This window comes from Embiotoca jacksoni, unplaced genomic scaffold (assembly GCF_022577435.1).
Source record: "Embiotoca jacksoni isolate LCO1_2020_lvr unplaced genomic scaffold, fEmbJac1.0.p SCAF_7, whole genome shotgun sequence".
In the NCBI taxonomy this organism is placed as follows: Eukaryota; Metazoa; Chordata; class Actinopteri; family Embiotocidae; genus Embiotoca; species Embiotoca jacksoni.
In genome coordinates, this window is record NW_027185425.1 from 4,925,382 (window position 1) to 4,946,255 (window position 20,874).

The window sequence follows — 20,874 nt, forward strand, 5'->3', positions numbered from 1 at the left end:
ATTCCTCACTCTGTTGGAGTTGAACTGCTGGAACTAGAAACAGTTGATTTTGATTATAAAGCAGTTCTGTAGCGTTTACTTTATGAACAATGTGTTGCTGAGTGCAGACGGCGTGTTGGGTTAAAGTCTTTTCTGACACCGGCTTGAGGAGAGCTCGCAAATCCAAAGCCAAGTTTTATTTTGGCCGGTCAACCATTTAAATCACGGAGTAAACATCAGCGACATATGATACGATATGCTCACACTGTACAGTCCAGTTAGGCAGGAGCGATCATAATGTTTTAGCTCATCACAGTCTAATGGACATCAGTTGGTTAGAAGCCATTCATAATCTAGGTTTTTGTTTCCATTTTTTGTTTTCAGACATAATTTAATTGGTCTCATAATCTGACATTAATTATCATGGATATTTGTTTATATTCTCGTGTAGTGTGCGATAGTGTTTTTGGCAGTATAAAATGGAGAGATACTTGGTAATCTCATGGGACAGGTCTCTCACTATGTAACACCTCTCTTACGTCATTCCCCGTTGATTGGACCAGGTCCCAGCACAGCAAGGCTGGCAAAGAACTGAGATTAGAAGGAACCAGGCCTGTTGGCGTGTTGGGTGGCTGGTTGTTTCATTCACTGTCTGGTTGGCGGAAGAGGTGTTTGGCTGCTGTGTCGTTGTTACACTCCCATGCAAACATATCAACAGAAGTGAGGTTAATGTACATCTTGTTAATGAATCCTAAAATTACTTTTTTATTGTTTTGTCACGCAAAACTGCCAAATATTTGCGAGTCTCGGCGCCTCTTAATGTGACGACCTGCTGCTTTTATTTGTCACGTATGAGACTGAAATGAATATCTTTGAGTTCAAACAGGCAATGTGAATACGCCACTTGACTCTGGAAATTGTCACAATTTTGTTTTCTTTGCTTAGAGAACGAACACATGGTAAGGCTTGTGTTTACTCTTAAAGATTCATGTGAACTCTAAATCCTCACCCGTGTGTAAAACCCCAGATGTTGCTAATTTTACCATCTAAGCTGCTGAGGAAATCCTCACCGGCAGATACGCTTACAGTAATACCTGCACGAGCCTTGTAGTTTGTCATACAGGTAGATGGTGGAATAGTTGTTATTGCTATGTTTAAGCTGACATGTCTGTGATGTGGTCCCTTTTATACTATTTGAAAAGTTCACACTGAGTTAGTTTGTCTTTTATTAATTGTTCAGGTAGGCTTTCTCTCCGCTGATTTATGTCCGACTATTAAAACTGCAGCAGATCAACCTGATGATGTTTTGGGGTTTTATAGACCAGCAACCACTTCATGGGCTCTCGGCTAAATATTCTCCCAAATTAAACAAATTTAAACTGTTTCCTGCATCAGCCTTCGTGGATGTTTTTTTTTTTTTTGATCTTCTGAGCTGACACTAGAGGTGGCATTTTGTTTCCTGGTGACACTGCGAGACTTCTGATCTGAATTCCTCACCATGCTTAACATGCCTTTTTTAGTAGTTGAGAAGGAGGAATGTGTTATCCCATGAGTAATATTTCTGTCATGTTGCAGCACACATTTTTTTTCCCTCAATGGACCAACAAGCACTATTTTCATCTTCGTTTCTGCGTCAAGGCTCATACCACGGTTACGTTTAAATTCAGGGGGAAATGTTTCCATTTATTTTTGAGCCCTGGTCCCGAGCTGGCATTTGTCGTTTGTTGACAGTTCAGACACCGTTCTACTAATCCAATTATACTTAGGTCATTTGACCGGCTGCTTAGCTCGCTTATTAGTTTTAGACGGGCTTGGTAGCATATTTAAAACGAACCTTGTAGAACCACATTTGTCACCTCGAGGCACATATGTACTCACTGGACGCACACAGGAAAGAACACAAGGCTATGCAAATATAGTCTGTGTTCCTTCAATGAGTCCATGCAGCCAGAGACACATCTGCCCTCTGTCAACAGTCCTCTATTGATGTCATTATATGGCAGCTTTTCTTACTCAGCTGGCAATTCTGCCCTCCAAACCATCCCCACTGACACCAGACAATATGCCCACAAAGCACAGCTGTGGCTTTACAGGAGTAAATCAGTCCCCCCTCCCCCGCCGGCTTAGAGACTGTGGTTGACAAGACTGCAGTTTATTTTTGACAAAGCTATGTGACAGGTTGCATCATGTGTTCTTAAATTGTACCGACACCGGGTCGAGGCCATAACAGACTTTAACACGTGCTAATACTTCATTAAACGAGCATGACGACACCGTGCCTAAAATGCATGATCAGGGATTTTTGTATGCAAACAGGTGTATAAACACTTAAATCAACAGATTTTGTGAAGTGGTATTTTAAGAAGCTTATTATTAAGGCTATACTCTTGAAGCAGGAATCGTTGTTTCACACCAGCTTTGTTTGCCTTGCTGGGAGACATTGGTTAATGTGATTACTGCAGAATAGAGACATAAGGACTATGGCCACTAGTATGTTAAAAGAAAATTGCTACAATAATTATTTGAAATAATCTGAGAGATCCTGTTTCCTAAAGAAATATCTTCCCTTCCCGTTATTAAAATTTCATGTTGACCTTGATGAAACTTTTGTTTTAAGTTTTAGATCAAATGTCCCCCCCCCCCCCAGTAATACACATTGGAGTGGTAGTCTTTATTTTGAGTGTAATTAAAGATTTGGATTCTCAATCGTAGCAATCCGGTTGAAATTAATTGCACTGTGCTTCAACATTCATTTCTAAAAAGCGAATAATGACCTTTAAGGTGGATATTCATTTTACAACGTGGTAATCTTTAGATTTATTAGCCAGCGTGAGCGGTAGGCCTAAAGCTTTCAGCCTCTGCTTGATTGCAGTTACACCTCTAGTGCTTCTTGATCACAAATGACCATCAAGAACCAGTTCCCTTGTCATCAGCCTTGGTGCTGTGCATTGGAGGGAAGAGCTCCAGCTACTAGAGACAGATTAATTTCTTGCTGCTCTTCTCCCTGAGCTGAATTATTACTGCTACTCATGAAGGCACTGTCAAAGAGCAGTGCAGCTCATTATCATGTAAATACACCCGCAACTGAGCCCCTCGCTCCTCTACGTACACACACACACACACACACACACACACAGACTTACAAGTGCACACACACCAACACGATCACAGATGGCATCATTCATCGTAGGTGTGTTTATACCCGATGAATGATTATGGTAATGTACATGTGGAAACCTAAATGTCATTGAGACATAATCATAGTCTTAGTCAGTAATGGAACAGGGGGAGCAGAAGATGAACACATAGTGCAGGCTTTCAATCAAAATGAAAGTCAAATGTGGTCAGTGGAGGTGATTGGCACGTGCACACAGCACCCTGATATCATTCACCGATCATGTGTCCTTCCAGCGTGTGGCCAACATCATCACCTTTTGTTTCCACTATTCCTGCTTGGCAGCAGTGCCCCTCTGCGATTGGTTGAGGGGATTGAAAGGATCCTCCAATTGGGGATTGTGTTGCATCAAAGTGTTTGTCAATGAGGCAGGAGAACAGATTTGTGTTTGTTGAAATGGTGTGTAATATAAATGACTTATGCAAGAGATTAAATGGTAATTACAAATTCATTACGAAGTAATCATATAGACCCATTATACAAGGAAATACAAATTTAGCTCAATTAAATCTTTAGTTTCATATACTATGTAACCAATCAAATTGCAATTTACATCCATGTCTGTCCAAACTCGACCTAAATGATGATGCTTGTCCAATGAAGCTTATTTTGATTGAACACAAAGTTATGGCCATGTCTGAAGACGATGCTTCAAATATGGATGTTGCTGCAAACGAGCTCCCAATTGAAAAATGTGAACGCTTCACACACATTTTTAACCCGACAACACAGAACTATACAGTGTTTCAAGGTGGACACCCGAGAATAGTGGCACCAATTCAGTCACGGGCCAAATGTAAAATATGGTCAAAATCTCCCCCTCTGTTCCCGAGTTAAGGTGTTGAATAATGTCCAGAAATGTGTTTGTTTGTGCAAAAACCCTTCTGATGTCAGTAAAGTTGACCATTGACCTTTTAAGATATAAAATGTCATCAACTCAATATTTTTTTTTCCTATGTGTGAAATTTTGTCATGATAAGCACATGAATTCTTGAGTTATGCCAACTAAGTGTGTTGTGAGGTCACTTGATCTTTGACCAGCAAATTCTAATCAGTCCATCTCGAGTCCAAATGAACGTTTGTGCCAAATTTAAAGAAATTCACTGAAGACTTTCCTGAGATATCACGTCAATGGGACAGACAGGGGGATGGACAGATGGACAACCCAAAAACCCATAATACCTTTGGCCATAGTTGTCACTGCACCTAAAAGAAAATTCAAATCTAATCCCAACTTTCAGCATTCAGCTGTTTGAGCCTTACTCCTATATATCGCTTATTCAGCCTGTTTGTATCAGCCGAGCAGTCAAGAGTCAGGATTAGCTCACTGTCCTATTTCAGTTTTTTTTACACGCTATGAATGTCTGTCTAAAATAAGCTTTCCCTTCCTGGTCACAATACATTATGTGATGTTAAAATACACACAAGCCTGTCCAACTTTTATTGATCCTCTCTGTGCTGTCTCTCTTTGACATCTTTGGAAAGAAGGAATGAACCGATTTGGATTTCGGCGGTCAAAGGTCTCTGACTTCAAAAAATGCATTTAAAAACCTTTTCAAAATCATCACTTGTATGTTATGAGTGAACAAACATGAGCAGAAACTGCAACTTGATGGGTTGGCGGATACATACAACTGCGAGGCAGTAATTCTAGTTGTGATTATGTTTGAGGTCAAGGCCTCGAGTAGCATCGAGTAGCATAGACCTCGAGTCAGTTGCTATATTCTATTGATAGACACAGCGACTTCCTCCTGCACAACAGTTGTGTTTCGACCACACCCGCACTGTGTTTATGTGTCAGTCTTATGTTCTTAAAATGACCTGCCCTTAAGAGACATCAGGGTTCTACCAAGCTCCGTAAATCGGAACAAACCGGGTTTGGATTAAGGAGGTTTATGGTTCTTGTCTATAAGTGTTTTTATGTATTTTTATTGTTTTACACATCTGTATTTGTGAGATTCTAAGTTCCATGTTGTTGTTGTTTTTTTTTACATTTTTCAGTGGATTTTTTTGGTTTAACTGGTAAATAGTGGGGGTACGTGAGATGGCCCTAGAATGATATACAAATATTTTAGTATATGTTTCTGCAATGATTATAACAGTTTGCCTTCAGATATTCAAAAACGCAAAATAAAATGTATCTCAATTCAATTTAACAGCCAGTGTCAGTCTGACTGAATAAAGCCTTTGCCCTCCCCTACATTTTCTTTTACTTAATTTTTCATTCCGTAAATCTTCCTTTGCAGTTGCTGTTTTTGTCATCAATATTATTGTTGTACATATTCGTATTAGTACTGTGCCTTTGTACTTATCTCTGTGTTCACTTCAGTGGGCTGTATTTTCATATCTCTGCACACTCGAGTTTGATCTGTTTGTCCAGATTATATTAAAAACAGTTGCAATAAAAATGATCTCCGAGTTCTTTAGTTTGTAACAACAACAGGAACTCAGAGGGAGAACATGTTTTTGCTGCTTTCAGCTGTGCTTGTTGCTATAGATAAATTGGACTGTTGTCATTATCACAATGTAATTTTTTTTTTTTAAACATTAACAAGGTTACGATATTATCATGAATGATACGATATAGCACACTAAAGGTAAATGGTTATGGCTACAATCAGGGCTGGAGGGCAGGTATAGCATGTGTGTGTTTGAGTAGTACAATCGTTAATGCAGGGCACTATAACTTGATACAGAATATTAATGATATGTAGCTTTGTTGCCATGTATCCTAACAACTTTACTGTCTCCTCTAATCTGATCTCTTGATGTTTCTATGACATTAATATCAGGCAAATTATTTTCCCTAAGGTCATAAGCCTTTTTTTTTTTTTTTTTTAATGAGTGAAGCCAGCCTCTTCATGTTGCAATGAAACTTGACCTTTATCAGATGAACCATAACACTGAATATATTTTCCAATACAGGCTAATTAGTTTGTGGAACATAGCACATGTATAAACCCTCATAAAATTCCCAGCGACACCCGACTGCATTTTACAACACAAGGTTGTTAAAGACTTTCTCTCTCATATTTAACCTGTCAAACCTGTTGGAGTGTGTCATTTGTTCTGTGCTATATTTAAAATATGATAGGAATTTTCACACTCTTCACTAATCATGAAGTGCATCTGATTGTATTTTTGCCCAGAGTATGGGATGAGCTATTTCTCTTGACTGCCATGGTTAAAGCGGTGTGGAAATAGGCTGCGAGCCATGTGCAAAACCAATCACTTGTGCTGAAACAGAAATCTATGGAGTGATATTTAGTACGAGCTACAAATACAAATAAAAACAATAGCAGAACTTTATATGGTTCACCAAAGCTGCAGGTGATTTTACAGCACCTGCCATTTCTGAGACTCCAGCCTATGTAGCTAAATTGTCAAGTTTGATAGCTCTTCCTCCAACTCATAATGGGGAGCAGCTGTTAGTGTCCAACGAGTAGTACACATAAATCTCATTATAATAAATTAAATAAAAATAAAATGTGTATTGTATCAAATGTGTGTAATACACACACACACACACACACACACACACACACACACACACACACAAAAGCGGAAAAACTACATAATCTCTATGTAAATTGCAATAAAACAATTCACTTTGTATATGAAACGTGTTAATCCTGCCCTCTTCTCTCTCGCCTGTCACTGTTCTCAGGGTCTTGATGAGGAGGCACTAGTTGACCATGGAAAGATCAGCTTCGCTACCCTCACAAACTATGAAAGGGAAGACTTGGAAAGTAAGTTTCAACCCACACTGAAATGACTTTGTTGTGCCTTTGAGTGACAAATACTAAGATTTAAAAGGAAACTGCTTCATCTTTTTGAGGGTCTACCGTGTCATATCCTCCTTCCAATAATACGACCCCTGGAGCCCTGTGTAGTCTGTCCAGCTGTCAGTTTTCTCCCTTTTCTCCTGCTTCATCTCTTGTGTTCCCTCTCTTCTTCTTAACTCTCTCACTGCTCACTCCATCTGTTAAACTTGTGCTGTATGTCCTTTATGCCTTACTCAAGAGTCCTGCATCTTGGTTTCATTCCTCCTGGGTTTCCCCTCAAATCAAAGAAAGATGACTCATTTCTGAGAAATGGGAATGGGCAGAAAATCTAGGGTGAAAATAGGGCGTTTTCATTGCATAACACGGCTCCTTTGTGGCAGTAACAATAGTCAGCGGAAGTAGATGAAACACAGAGGGGAAAAACTGAGCGGTGAAAAAGTTAAATGTTGTACTCTGGTTTCCCTCAAGTAGGTTATGTAGAGCACTCAAAAGAAACGGAGGGAAATCATTTTTCTTGTGTCTCAAATGTTAGTATGTTAGTGTCTGTTCCAACTGTGGAACTGGTTTTATTATTTTAAATTGTCACTTTTTCAAAAAAGATTACATTTAGTTGTTATTTGAGGTTGAAATCTGCTGGACTTCATTTAACATGTTTTGAGGGGACTGAGTTGAGTTGCTGTATCTTTTACTAATGCACTTATTTTCCTCTTTACCACCTAATTAGTGGCATTCTAAGTTAGTAATGTATATGCATGTCTTCTCTTTACCGTTAATAGTTGAGCTAATTAAGCTTCCTTCTTTCCTATTTGTTTTGAGTTTACATGAAAGAATGGATGGAAAGCTCGCTAAAAAAAAAAAGGTAATGCATCTTTCTTTTCCCAGGCCACAGAGCAGTGTATGTAGGCGTCCATGTTCCTCTTGGAAGGGAGAACAAGCGGAGGCATCGCCACCGAGGACACAAACATCACCGAAAGAAGAAAGAGAAAGACTCGGAGGAGGGGAAAGACGACGGCAGGGAATCTCCCACTTATGGTTGGGCACAGTTTCTAAGTCACAACACCAAGTCCATAGTAAATGTCTTAATGCCTCTAGTTATGCACAAACTCCACACCACTCTTTTTAAATATTTCTCTCTCTCGATTCTACTTCGTAGTCTTGTATTCTATCCCGCAGTACTGTAGCTTGCATTTCTTTTGTACTTTTGAGCCCCTTCAACTCGGTTTATTCACACGCACCCAGGACTCGCCTCAGACGATAAACAGACGCTCTTGCGATCTGGAATAGATAGACATGGGGCTGTGTCCAAATTCCCCCACTTGTTCACTCATTCACTTCCACCTGACATGACATATTGCAGACACTCAGTAGTTTACTCAATAGTGAGCCTTAACCTGACCTTTAGGTCAAAAGACTTACTAACAGTTGTCATTTTGCATTGTGACCTTCAGCTGTTAAGTTGCATGGTGGTCATTTGGCATCTATAAAATGTGGGTACGCTGTAGAATTTACCAGTAAATGCAGAGCACTATATATTATAAATAGGCAGCAATTACGTGTATTTTACAGTATTCTCAGAAACACTTACAGCTACTAATATAATTTTCCAGTCTCTGTTGCAATGGTCCTGGACTATGCACACTAAAGAAATGCCATGTAACATATCCAGTTCTAACATTCATAAAAAGATTACGTTACTCAGAGAACAGTGTGGCATTATGGTGTGATTTGGAATCAGAGCGCCCTTTAACAACATACAGATTTCCAGATTAGAGCCCCACTTTGCTTAAGCCCTCGATATTGCCTTTCAAACGGTTCAGAATAAAACATTCAGTTCTAAAAGGCGCTAAAGGCCACTGTGCAGCAGCCTCTGACAAATTGAAGGCTATGACATTTTAAGCAATGTATGCAAGCATTTCGTGATAGAAGTTGCTGCATCACCCAGCTGCAAGACTCAAAACCACCCAAACAATGCTTTGAACTCTTTGAAGAATTAAGTTGTGCTTCAACAAACTACAAAACTCAACAAAATACTATTAGTTAATTATAGTTATACAGTACTGCTATCGTTATATGCACTTACTGACGACGCAGTACATAATGATTTAAGGCTAATACTCTAAAACAGCACCTAATGCTGGTGCCAAAAATGCATCCGTTAAATGTACTATTTATTCACATGTGCATAATACACACCAGACCACCACACCATGTACCCATGTGTTAACAGAAAATAACTCCTTTTTTTTCTCCTTGCTTCCAGTCATTCCATTTCTGCCTCCCTGTGGTGTAATCCTCCATATCTATTTCCGTTTTCTCTCTGCCTCCAGATGTCCCAATATCTGCCCTCTAATTCAATCAGGCATGAAAAGAAAATTGCTGAAAGCATCTGAGGTTTCATTATTCGCTCTTGCACACTACTCAAAAGATTTCGCAGCATCAAGCATGCAGATGTATTCCTCCTTATGTAGCAGAAAGAAAAGCAGATACAGTGATGGTGTCACTGTACCCTATCCCCAAAACATGATGTCACGTGTCAGAAGGCATTAGTGTCATTGCACAGGCCAGACACTTTGTTAAACAAACCCCAAAGAAATGTTTTTTTCATTCCCCTATCCCTCTATTATGCTTAGATTTAATGTCATCCTCTACTGGACATGTTCCCACATTGTCCTCCGTAGCTAAACTTAGAGAAAGATGTGGCGCTATAGTGGAAGCTCATACTAAACATAGATCTGTAGTACAATGATATGTATTACCTCATGGCATCTGCTTAAAAGTGACCTGTGGAGTTTTCTTTCCAATAAACAAAGTTTATTGGTGTAAAAGCCATTTGCAGGGCTGTGTAAAGCGTTACTATGAGTCTCAAAATTCCACGTTCTGTTTTAATAGCAGATAATTCCCTGAGATTTTTGCTGTTGTTATCACTATAAACTTCGTATACATGACATTGGCTTTTGCCCACTCTGCGTCCAGACACACCGTCCCAGAGGGTACAGTTCATCTTGGGTACAGAGGACGATGACCTCGAGCACGTCCCCCATGACCTCTTCACGGAGCTGGACGAGCTCTCCTTCAGAGACGGCAGTGCCACTGAGTGGAAAGAGACTGCCAGGTCAGAAAGCAACTGAAGTGTTGAACAGCAATGATGACAACCACAAAAAGAAAAACAAATGCAGAACTCCATCACGTAGATCTGTTGTCCTCTTGTACAAGTGTTTGAATGCACTTGTGTGATAGCTTTGGAGCATAATTACTGAATAGGAGTTGACATCCTAATTAGGTATTGTGCTACTGACTAGTAGTCCCAACTTTTTCAGTGCAATAAAAGTGAGTTTAGCTGTGAATAAGACAAGATGTTATTTGAGCTTTATAATCTTCAATTTGGCAAATTTTCACAATTCCTTTCTTTGAAAGTAATTTCTTTTAAGAAGTACAGCTGTATCGGTAGGGAATTGTCAAAAGCACTGAAACCGCAATTTCCACTGGAGATCTGGAGAGACGGACTTTCCTCACACGCAGCCACAGATCACAAAATGTTAATGAAGTTATTTTGCTAAGTGCTTGGGAATTTGAAGTTGTATTTATCACTTACCTTGTGATGCCTCTCAGAGTCCTCACCGACATAACTTGTTCAATAAAAGGCCAGATTTGGAGTGAGTCACTCAGTTTGCAGTGCTTGAGTAGTGAAATGAGATTTGAATTTGACCGAGGAAAAATGTAGCCGGACTATGCGAGCCAGAACAATGTATTCTTGACTATAATACATTGCTCTTTTTTTTTTTTGTCAATTATATTTCATGGTTTCAGGGAAAACATTTTTTTCTGTGTGTGTGCTTTCTTGGCAAACATCTGCAGATGGCTGAAGTTTGAAGAGGATGTGGAAGATGGTGGGGAGAGGTGGAGTAAACCCTACGTGGCCACATTGTCACTACACAGTTTATTTGAACTGCGCAGCTGCATACTTAATGGCACAGTCATGCTGGATATGAGGGCCAACAGTATTGAGGAAATTGCAGGTAAGTTTTACGCAATTAAATTACCCCATTAAAAGATACGGGACATATTTAAACCATTTTATTGTATTTTTTTAAGTTGCATTGTTGTGTAAGAAATGAAATAGATAAAGCAAATAATTGCCAGAATTCTACACAAGTAATTTGTTTTTGGTTTGTGTCCCTGCTGCTGCCTCTGTGTGACTCAGACATGTTGATCGACAACATGGTGGCATCAGGCCAGCTGAAGGAGGATTTGCGCAACAAGGTGCGGGAAGCGATGCTAAAGAAACATCACCACCAGAACGAGAGAAAGCTCAGTAATCGCATCCCTCTGGTGCGCTCCATTGCTGACATAGGCAAGAAACACTCTGACCCATTCTTGCTTGAAAGAAACGGTGAGATACTACGACGCACTCACATTTCTTTTTCCTCCATATTTTCCACCACTGGGGATCTGTTCGTAAAAACCCACTGTTCAAATCCCTCAATGCCAGCGTAGAAGGTGGAAGGTAAAAGTGAGTAAATTTTAGAGAATAATCTGCTGAAGCACTCGGTCCCCTTAGTGAAAGAGAAATTTGGGTGCTAATATATGTGCTAACCTGTATGGCTGGCCTGGCTTTGGGGTTTGAATTAATGACTGTTTTCACTCCATAAGGTGACATCCAGGAAATAACGCTTTACTTGCAGCTGGAGTCAGCATTGTATGTTTTGACTGGGCATGGCCACAGTGGTGTTAATGTATGGTGTGCATTTTAAGATCTTGGGTGAGAAGCCTGAGGTTTAAATGAATGAATTAATGAATGAAATATCACATTCTCCACTTCTGTGCCTGTGGTTATTGCTGGGCTTGCATTTTCATATCACTAAACCTGAAACGCAAATGTGAAAGGTCAAAATACTACATGTCACATTGAAGGTGGGTGGTGCTAATAGTTGCAGTGTGAAAGATGTTCAAACGAATATGTATTGTGAAGGATTTATGACTGGTCTGTTTGTAGTAGAGCACATGTTTGCTTCCAGTGCACTGACATCGTGCTAACTCATTCTCTCCTGCATGCGAGCGTCTCTGAAACTGAGAGTTTTGCCTCTATTCAATTCCGGTGTGTGATCAGTTTGTTTGGAGAATGTAATGCATTGTTTGGCCCTTGCAGACCCTCCTACATGCCTCACTGAATCATTCTTACCGTTTTCCGCACACAGCCATGCTTTTCGCTCACGTTTATGCAAGCACGAATCTCCTAACTACACCTCTGCCACGCTCCTGCTGCCCACCCTTTTTCACCGTCTCCTTCAGATACCATCTCTGTGATGTACTTCTACTTCATATGTTTTTCCTTTCTGCTCCATCCCTTGTTCCTTTTCCTCCTTCTTCTTTCCCTCCTCCTTTCTGTTGTTTCTCTGCTCCTTTTTTTTTTTTTTTTTGTCATTGTCTCCTCTGTTAGGAGAGGGCCTGTCCTCTTCACGTCTCTCTCTCCACAAGCCAGGGGCAGGGTCCTCTGGCTCCAACCTGTCCCAGAGGAGAGAGTCCAGAGTCTCCGTCCTGCTCAACCACCTCCTGCCCTCTTCTTCCTCCAACACTGGGTCATCCCCAGGCCTATCTCCCCACGCCACCCCTCAAAATACCCCAGCATCTTTTCGACGTTCCTCACACAGCTCGTCCCAAAGCCACGGCACAGGCCTCGGCATCCCTGAGGTGGTTGTATCTCCTCCCGAGGATGATGACCCCCCCAACTCTGCAGAAGAAGAGGCACTATCACAACCGCTCAGGCGACGAGCATCCTCGGCATCCCAGAACATTGAGCTGCTGCCCTTAGAAGGCAAATATCTGTGTAGCCTGCCAGTGTGAGTCACAGCTTGAACAGAGAACACTAGCACTAGCATGAAAGCTCTGCTCCGTGTTAACTTCCAACCTTGCGGCCATCTCATCAATAACCCACAGCAAGGCTCACGCTAAGGCACTATTTATTCAAAGTTTTTGACACTTCTGTCTTCTCCGCCTCACGATTCTTGCTTCTCTCCCATCTCCATTTCTCTCCACCGACCCATTCTTTCCTTCTACCTCTGATCCCTGACTGCCCTCTAAATTCTCCATACTTTTTCCTATTCACATTTTCTTACACATTCCTCAGCGTCTATGCCTTGTTTGGCCACATCCCCCCCTCACAACTCCTCAATTGTCGTTGCATGGCTGCCTCCCAAAATGTTTTGTGGTCTTTTTCCCTTACAGCATCACATGTCTTATGATGTTCTTATTTTCACACTCGGCTAACCCCATATCACGTGTCAAAGTATTTCACGTAAAGCCTGTTAGAGGAAACCTTCTGATCGGGCTTACTTGACTTTTTGACTGATCAGTTGATCAGTCTGATCACAGTCAGTCACCACATCTTTGGTATTTGCTACTACCATGCTATATACTATATATGACAACTACAGTTATATATACAGTTGCACAGCATGGACTTGACCTTGAAGAGGCACACATAGAAGTCCGTCAAGCCAGTCCAGATAGGTTTAATAACTAGATACATTGACCAAGAAAGTACAACCTTTAACAGTGTCTTGTACAATTTCAAAAATGTTGCCTAGTTTTTCTAACCCATATCTACTTTGGTTTTACTTGTACATTCACTCTCTTAGTGGGGACATGATTATGTGGAACTTCTGGCTGTTTATTTTTTTTGTGCAGCTCTGCTGTGCACAAACTCACAGCAGTGTGTTAAGAATAGTATTATTTATGAACTGGTCTCAGATGCAGATCTTGGAGCAAGCCTTGCAACATCCCTACTTCTGAAGCCCTTCTGTTTGTTGGTATGGTTTATGATGTAGATACTGACATATTACATTCCAAATCCTTTCAGCCATGACGTTTTTACCCCCAGGTGACTGGGCCATATTGAGTTCTCACAAATATGAATGTCACGCAACATGTGCTTTTTCCATTGCATCATTTGGCACCCATTCTCTTCCTCCTCATCAATTCCTAAGAATAAACATTCTTTTAGCCAATTAAGAGTGTACTGAGAGCAATGTGCCATGTGCACATAGCCAAAAACAAGCCAGAGATCAGACTTTGTGCGTTGGTACTGTATGTACTATCAAATTGGCACCTTACAGTGACTTTTTGTTCTTCCCAAACCAAGCTGTGTGAGTTTATTATTAGCCGCTGTGTGCTTGTGTATGTGCGTCCGTATTTGTTTCACTCTGGGAATGGTTCCATTTCAAAGTATGGGTCATTAGAATCAGCGTTCACATGGTGCGAGCTGAATCTGAAAGGTTGGGGTGGTCTTATTATAGCCAATAAGCTTCTGTAATTGTACCATCTTCTAGGAAAACACAAAGCATTAGGGAGCAAGCATCTCGACATCAGTGTGAGGTCTATTGATGTGCTCTGGTGATCACTGTAGGATATAAAAACTGCACTGTTGATTTTAAATGGCAAATCATCCAACCATGCATTGAACAACAGTATGCTCCTAATGTGGCGTAATAAATGGCAGTAAATGCCTGTCTTACATGTTACAAATACTTATCGCCAAGGGTGCAATGATATAGATGTTTTGTAATGGCATTAAGCTGAACACAGGCTATTTATACATACACATGCCGTGCATCAATTGAGTACGAAGTCATAAATGAAATACAGGGCATGCAGGGCATATCTATTACACTTGCTGAATGTTGTTATCGGTCCTACTTGAGTCTTTCTCAAGTCTAAAGCATTTTTAATTCGTCATTTAACCTTAACAGACCTAAGAGTGGTCTGTTTTTTTTCCAATCAGCCCATTTTTAAGTGGTTGCATCTAGACTCATGGCAACCCATTTTCAAGCAGAACCCTAACGTGTATGACTACTTGTAATCTCTTTATCTCTATAATGGAATTACCAGCACTGGACAAGCTAAGTACATAAATCTCTATAGATGCTTTAAAGACGGACTATAAATTAATGTGGTCTTCTTTTCACCTTTCATTGGAAAAGCCGGTGCTGCCAGTGGTATCAGTCCAAGAGACAGAAAATCTGTGTAATTTCAGCTATTTATATTACAGTTTTGCATACAAATGAGGTAGTCCTGTGACGCCACTGTTTGAAAGGCTTGTATGGGGGAGCATTCCGGGGCTTAGCCTTCCTGAATGAAGTGTATTGGCGGACACAACCTAAACTAATCCCTCCCATATTCCTAGCGGCTTTGTTGGGTATGTGAGCAATCCTGCTCCTGTTCAGCAGTCACAACTACCCAGCATCCACTGGGGTTACTCCAGGTTACAGTTCAAGGGTATGGATCAATGGTCAAACCACATGCTGGCACATGGCACATTTTAATTTGGGAACAATTTTAGATGAGAATGTGGCATTTTGCTTCAGCCTTTATGAATGTTTTTCATTTGATGTTTGCTTCATTATTCCTTGGTGGCTAAATGTATTTCTGCAAATGAAAAAAGAAGGAAAACCTGGTAAAAGAAGTGTAACTTGAGCATTTCAGAGGATAGTGTGCATATGCTACCCTTTGATTCAGCTACATTACTCCCATATTTCATTTCCCTCTCATGTCACCTCGAGTGCTAGCGTTTCCTGTACCTGGTATGGCTCAAATCACATAAGCAATGTCAAAGTGCGCAGCCAATTATGCGCAGAAATACCGTAGTTTCAACACTTGAAGGTGCTGAAGTATGAGGAACTGTCAGAATACCAAACACATTCACTCAACTTAAGCTCAAAGCGGACATGAATTCAAGCTAAGCAGGACTGACTTAAGTGCCAGAGCAATGAGCTCAACAGATGGGAAGCAATCAGGAACAATTCTGGGTGAAATATATCCTCTTTCCTGTGGAGAACACTGTTGCAGCTATGAATCAAATCATCACATCTAGCAAGTAATTGTTTTAATGGAAAAAATAATTTCATTTAAACCACAATTCCTACTATTTCAGCCTAATCACCTGCTTATCAAATTAAATGTTCGTACTAGGTCGTTCCAGACAAATTGGTCCTAACTGCCACCTGTTAATCACAATAACTTCTGGTTTTCATTTAAATAATTTAATAGAATGCCATTCAATATCTGGAACAGGAGAAAAAACAGCAATACCAGATGTGCAAATTTGCAATGTGTAGAATATGTTAGAGCTTAAACCAACATAAAAAAGGGAGAAATGAATTGGAAACATGTAAACCCAAACACTCCTCCAGGCCACTTACCTAAAACAGAGATGTGACTGAATATTATCGATGCCGTTTTTTTCTGTTTAAATGACCAAAACAGAATAGAAATGTCACTAAAACAATTTACTAATAATATCACTAAAACACACATTAACCAGTAATAGTGCATCACAAATCTGAGGGTAGTAGTGTGATTTCAGGTTTTTATATCAGCTTTGTTTACCAAGATTCTGTGATATTGCCACCCATTTGTTGAGCCCATGATATATAGACAACAGATCAAAATACCTAGAATATTTTTAATGTTTTACGTAGAGATAAAATGGAAGACAAATGGCATGTAATAATGAAATACATCACAAATTGGCATTCAATGGTGAATCAGGCAGCTGTCATTGCCTCCCGAGTATTTACACAGTGTCCTTCCTCCTGTCCCTCCCAGGACCACTGGTTTCTCCAAACTCTGTCCCAAACAATCTGGATGGCAACAAGGCGGTGGAGAGGAGGCCATCCAAAGTAGGGGTCAGTAGGGAAAGCAGCAGTGTCGACTTCAGCAAGGTAAACTAACCACAGTACTGAGCACAGAAACAGTCCATCATGCTGGAGGGGCCCATGACAGAGTCCATCAGTGTTTTTTCTTCAGTTTCTGGACTTTTACAGACATTTCAGTTGCCCGTGTTGAAAACAGCCTACATCTAAGCCAACATCACGTACTCATCATCCCGTTTCTACAGGGATCCGTTAGAGGCATCTTTAGTCACTGCTCCACCTGTAATGGACAAAGAATTGATCATCAAAGTAAAAGTCCAACAGTTATGTAACTGTTTAGTTTTGAAAATCCTCCTCCGTTGCATGGCTTCCATCCATCCTCCCATTTTGTTGCTCCTCATCCATTGAATAAAATGGCAGGCTGCCTTAAGCAGTTATCATTATAAAACCATCCATTATGACTGCCAAAAAACAAGGTGTTGTGTTTATATGACTCATTGCATATAAAAGAGGGATGAAGGCGCGAGTCTTTTCTACACAAGGACAAAGAAACTGTTGCCATACACAGATCTGTATTTAGCACTGCACAGAGAGGATGTTTACTGAAGATAATAAGAACTGGATCACAACAATGGACAATCTTTGCTCAGTACTACGTAGTTCCTAATGTTGCCACCAACTTTCCTTATCTGTCATTCGCTTTCATAGTATCCAAACGACCTGTTGCCATCCCTTATGTTCCTGTAGTGTCATCTCTTTTTCCATGCGTGTACTTCTGTTGTACTTCAACCAGCCTAGTGCCCTTATTCTCTATCGCAACGTCATCTTCTTTGTCTATTCTTTTCCGCTATTATTAGGATTCAGCTGTATATATGATTCCACACCGTCATTGATTTCAGGTGGACATGAATTTCATGAAAAAGATTCCTCCGGGTGCGGAGGCTTCCAATGTGCTGGTGGGAGAAGTGGACTTCCTGGAGAAGCCCATAATTGCGTTCGTACGACTGTCACCTGCAGTCCTTATCACAGGCCTCACTGAGGTGCCTGTGCCCACAAGGTACAATAATATTAAAATGAAGTCATCCACTCTGACAAGTTATTACACCCTGACAGCTGTTGAAAGCAAACTGACAAAGTAATTTGTAAAAGCTCCAATCACAAGGGAGTCACAAGGGGATTTACAGTCGTTTTGACTGTCGTTGTTTGTCCAATAACCCTGCTAATGCCTGTAACCTATGAAGCGACGAGACTAAGAGTTCAAAACTGTGCAAGTAGTCCCGTGAAACTGCAACGGTCATTACACAACATTAAACAAAATAGTGGCTTTGAAAAATGGAGACATCTTTGGTTTTCTTTTATACTTTAAAATACAAATCTTTGCAAGTGGGTACAAAAATAGCAGGCTAGCATGGATGTAAAAGTATCAAAAATATTTAACAACTCATAAGACAGCTAATTAGACCTCAAAGCATTTTACAAATGCAAATGGAACAGGGCCTCAACAAGTTTATCAGACAATTCCACAATACACCTTTGAGTAAAGAAAGTATGTAATGTTGTCATTAGTATTGGTATCGGAGTATTTAATTGAATGTGTCTGGCATTCATAGGTTTCTCTTCCTGCTATTGGGTCCTCATGGTAAAGGACCACAGTACCATGAAATTGGCAGATCCATGGCCACTCTAATGACAGATGAGGTAAGAAAGTGGTTATTTTACTAATACTAAGCAAAAATACTGTTCAATATTCGCAGGGAACTAATCTACTATTATTCTCATCATAATAGTTACAATTATAAATAATAGCTTGTTATTTTAGCTTGATTAGGTTTCAAACTATTCCAAAGGAAATATTTTGGCTCATTTTGTCAATTGAAGATGGAGCTGCTGGACTGGTCATTATTTGATTTGCTGCACTGACACCTCCTTCAGCACAAGGTCAATCTGACTTTGCTGTGAGCAATTTGATATATTACTGCAGAGACATAACTCCTGATAATCTTAATTCTGCAGATATTCCATGATGTGGCGTACAAGGCCAAAGACCGAGTTGATCTACTCTCTGGGATAGATGAGTTCCTCGATCAGGTGACTGTGCTGCCTCCTGGAGAATGGGACCCCACGATTCGAATTGAGCCCCCCAAGAATGTCCCATCTCAGGTCAGTGAATCTGTCAAAGTTTGTGTACTCTACTTAATGATGGATGCATTGAAGAGTATTTTTTGTTTTCAATTCAATACATAATGTGTTTGTAGACCTATCACTCTGCAACACACAAAGAGAAATTTGCCAGGATCTATTGGTGCATACGAACCAATAACCAGCCAATGACTCGTACACCTTTACTAGACCTCACAGTCTGGTCTCTCAAGGTTTTTGTACACTTCACTGACTTTGACTTCAAAGCATTATAATCACGGGGGGAGAGTGCCCTCTTATGGATATAAAGCATTATGACAACAAAGGAATTTAAATGCAAGAAACTACAGCATATTCTATTTATATGTCCTTTGACCTGCAGTTGAAGAGAAAGAGACCATCCCAGCTCAATGGCACTGCGTCTCCAGCTGGAGAGCTGGAAAAAGAGGAGGATCATCAGGCGGGGCCTGAGCTGCAGAGGACTGGGAGGTGAGTATAGTATGCTGACTTTAAATCTTTATTGGGCCTTACTTTCCCCAGTAATATTAATATCACTTATGTGATGTAACATGTTGATAAATACATATTTGATCATTAAGAATATCCTAGATGAATGACAATTTTATTAGTCACAAGTAAAGATGTTTACTGTATCAGTTGCAGTCAAAAGCTCACCTGAGAGCCCTCTTTTTGTCCTCTATAGTTACAAAAGCTGATTTATGAGGGTGTCCTTGCTGAAAATGCTCGAAAATTAAGATTAGATAAATGACAAGACATCATCCAAACTATTCTCCCTTAAAAGGCAGAAAACCATATTGCTTGCCCTGTAAGGAAGTATTCAATAAAATCGTATGGATTATTTTCACATATAAGTGGACTAGAACCTGAATATTTATGAAATATAAAATGTTATATCTCAACGCTACTGTTTTTGGAGCAGACACATTCTGCTGTACTCTGTGAACCTCAGATGCTGACATTTATAGATACCTGATGCTGAGGCCCTGGAGCCCAGGCCACACAGCAAGGAGAACGTGTTTATTTGAAAACCTCAGATGCACACACACTCTGCACACGTACACATCTGTTGGGAGGCACTGTATTATTTACAGATCCACTCTCCTTTTCACCGCTACTATAAAAGGGCCACGCTATGAGGGAGCTACTGGGCGACAGATCAGTGTAAGGGAATGCAGGAAGCTAATGTAAAGAAAGCAATCAAAAACATGGCTTCTGCAAAAGAGGCGGCACGGGTTGTGGAGGAAGGCAATGGAGGTTATTCCAGAGGTGTGGAGGAAAAGAAAATGTAAGACTTCGCACCAGAGCTATTGGACATATGTCAGATATGAAAGGTGAGAAATGGATTTCAAAAATAGAATCCCTCAAAGACAAAAGTAAAAAGAGGCAGAAACAGAAAACAGCTGGTGGACAGCCAGTGGTTTTGTACTGAATGTGCACGAAGACAAACTTTTCTTTTTCTTTCATTAAGCTCTAAGATCAACTATAGAAAGATTACGTTAAATTAACTTAACAATTCACAAGGTAACAGTATTCAGAGATGTAATAAATAGTTTCAGTAGTTTACCCAGTCTGGCTAAAGTCTGGACACATACTGCCTTTTTTACCATTCTGTTGCACCACAGACAGAAAGCTGCTTAATATTAAAGTAGTTGTTGTGACACTGAATTAGGTTTGTGTACTCCTCTCTTTCCCTTAACCTGAAATGTTCATATTGTATAACTAAAAGATTTTAAAAGTGCCCACGTCCTCTTTCCTCTGTAATGATAATACACAGCTCCATTTGAGAATTACATCTACCCCTCTTTTCTTCTAGGATTTTTGGAGGTCTGGTCCTGGATATAAAGCGGAAGGCACCGTTCTACTGGAGCGACATTAGGGACTCATTCAGTCTGCAGTGTCTAGCCTCTATCCTTTTCCTCTACTGCGCCTGCATGTCCCCTGTCATCACATTTGGAGGTCTGCTCGGCGAGGCAACAAAAGGCAACATAGTAAGTCATAAAGCCATCCAGCTATCATGAGAGTATATTAATTGAGATTGTGATTTTTGTGCTTCAACTTCAAATCTAAGCTTCCCTCAAACAGTCAGTCTTTTCTCTTCTCAATAATAATGTTATCTATATAGTTAACT

At 40.3% G+C, this 20,874-nt stretch overlaps 1 protein-coding gene across 9 annotated transcripts in view; it reads left to right on the forward strand.

Annotated features, from left to right (window-relative positions):
- LOC138215100 (sodium bicarbonate cotransporter 3-like) overlaps positions 1–20,874 on the forward strand; it is a 44,996-nt gene that overhangs the window by 6,515 nt on the left and 17,607 nt on the right. For 6 of the 9 annotated variants that reach the window (XM_069177088.1, XM_069177096.1, XM_069177094.1 and 3 more), the window contains exons 2-13: positions 6,822–6,903; positions 7,822–7,971; positions 9,913–10,051; positions 10,795–10,955; positions 11,141–11,329; positions 12,377–12,751; positions 16,540–16,655; positions 17,486–17,643; positions 18,197–18,284; positions 18,600–18,746; positions 19,108–19,214; positions 20,560–20,734. In XM_069177088.1, coding sequence (XP_069033189.1) covers positions 6,822–6,903; positions 7,822–7,971; positions 9,913–10,051; positions 10,795–10,955; positions 11,141–11,329; positions 12,377–12,751; positions 16,540–16,655; positions 17,486–17,643; positions 18,197–18,284; positions 18,600–18,746; positions 19,108–19,214; positions 20,560–20,734 — 1,887 coding nt within the window. The remainder of the gene's footprint in view (positions 1–6,821; positions 6,904–7,821; positions 7,972–9,912; positions 10,052–10,794; positions 10,956–11,140; positions 11,330–12,376; positions 12,752–16,539; positions 16,656–17,485; positions 17,644–18,196; positions 18,285–18,599; positions 18,747–19,107; positions 19,215–20,559; positions 20,735–20,874) is intronic. The other 3 variants (XM_069177095.1, XM_069177097.1, XM_069177091.1) reach the window with 2 other exon arrangements.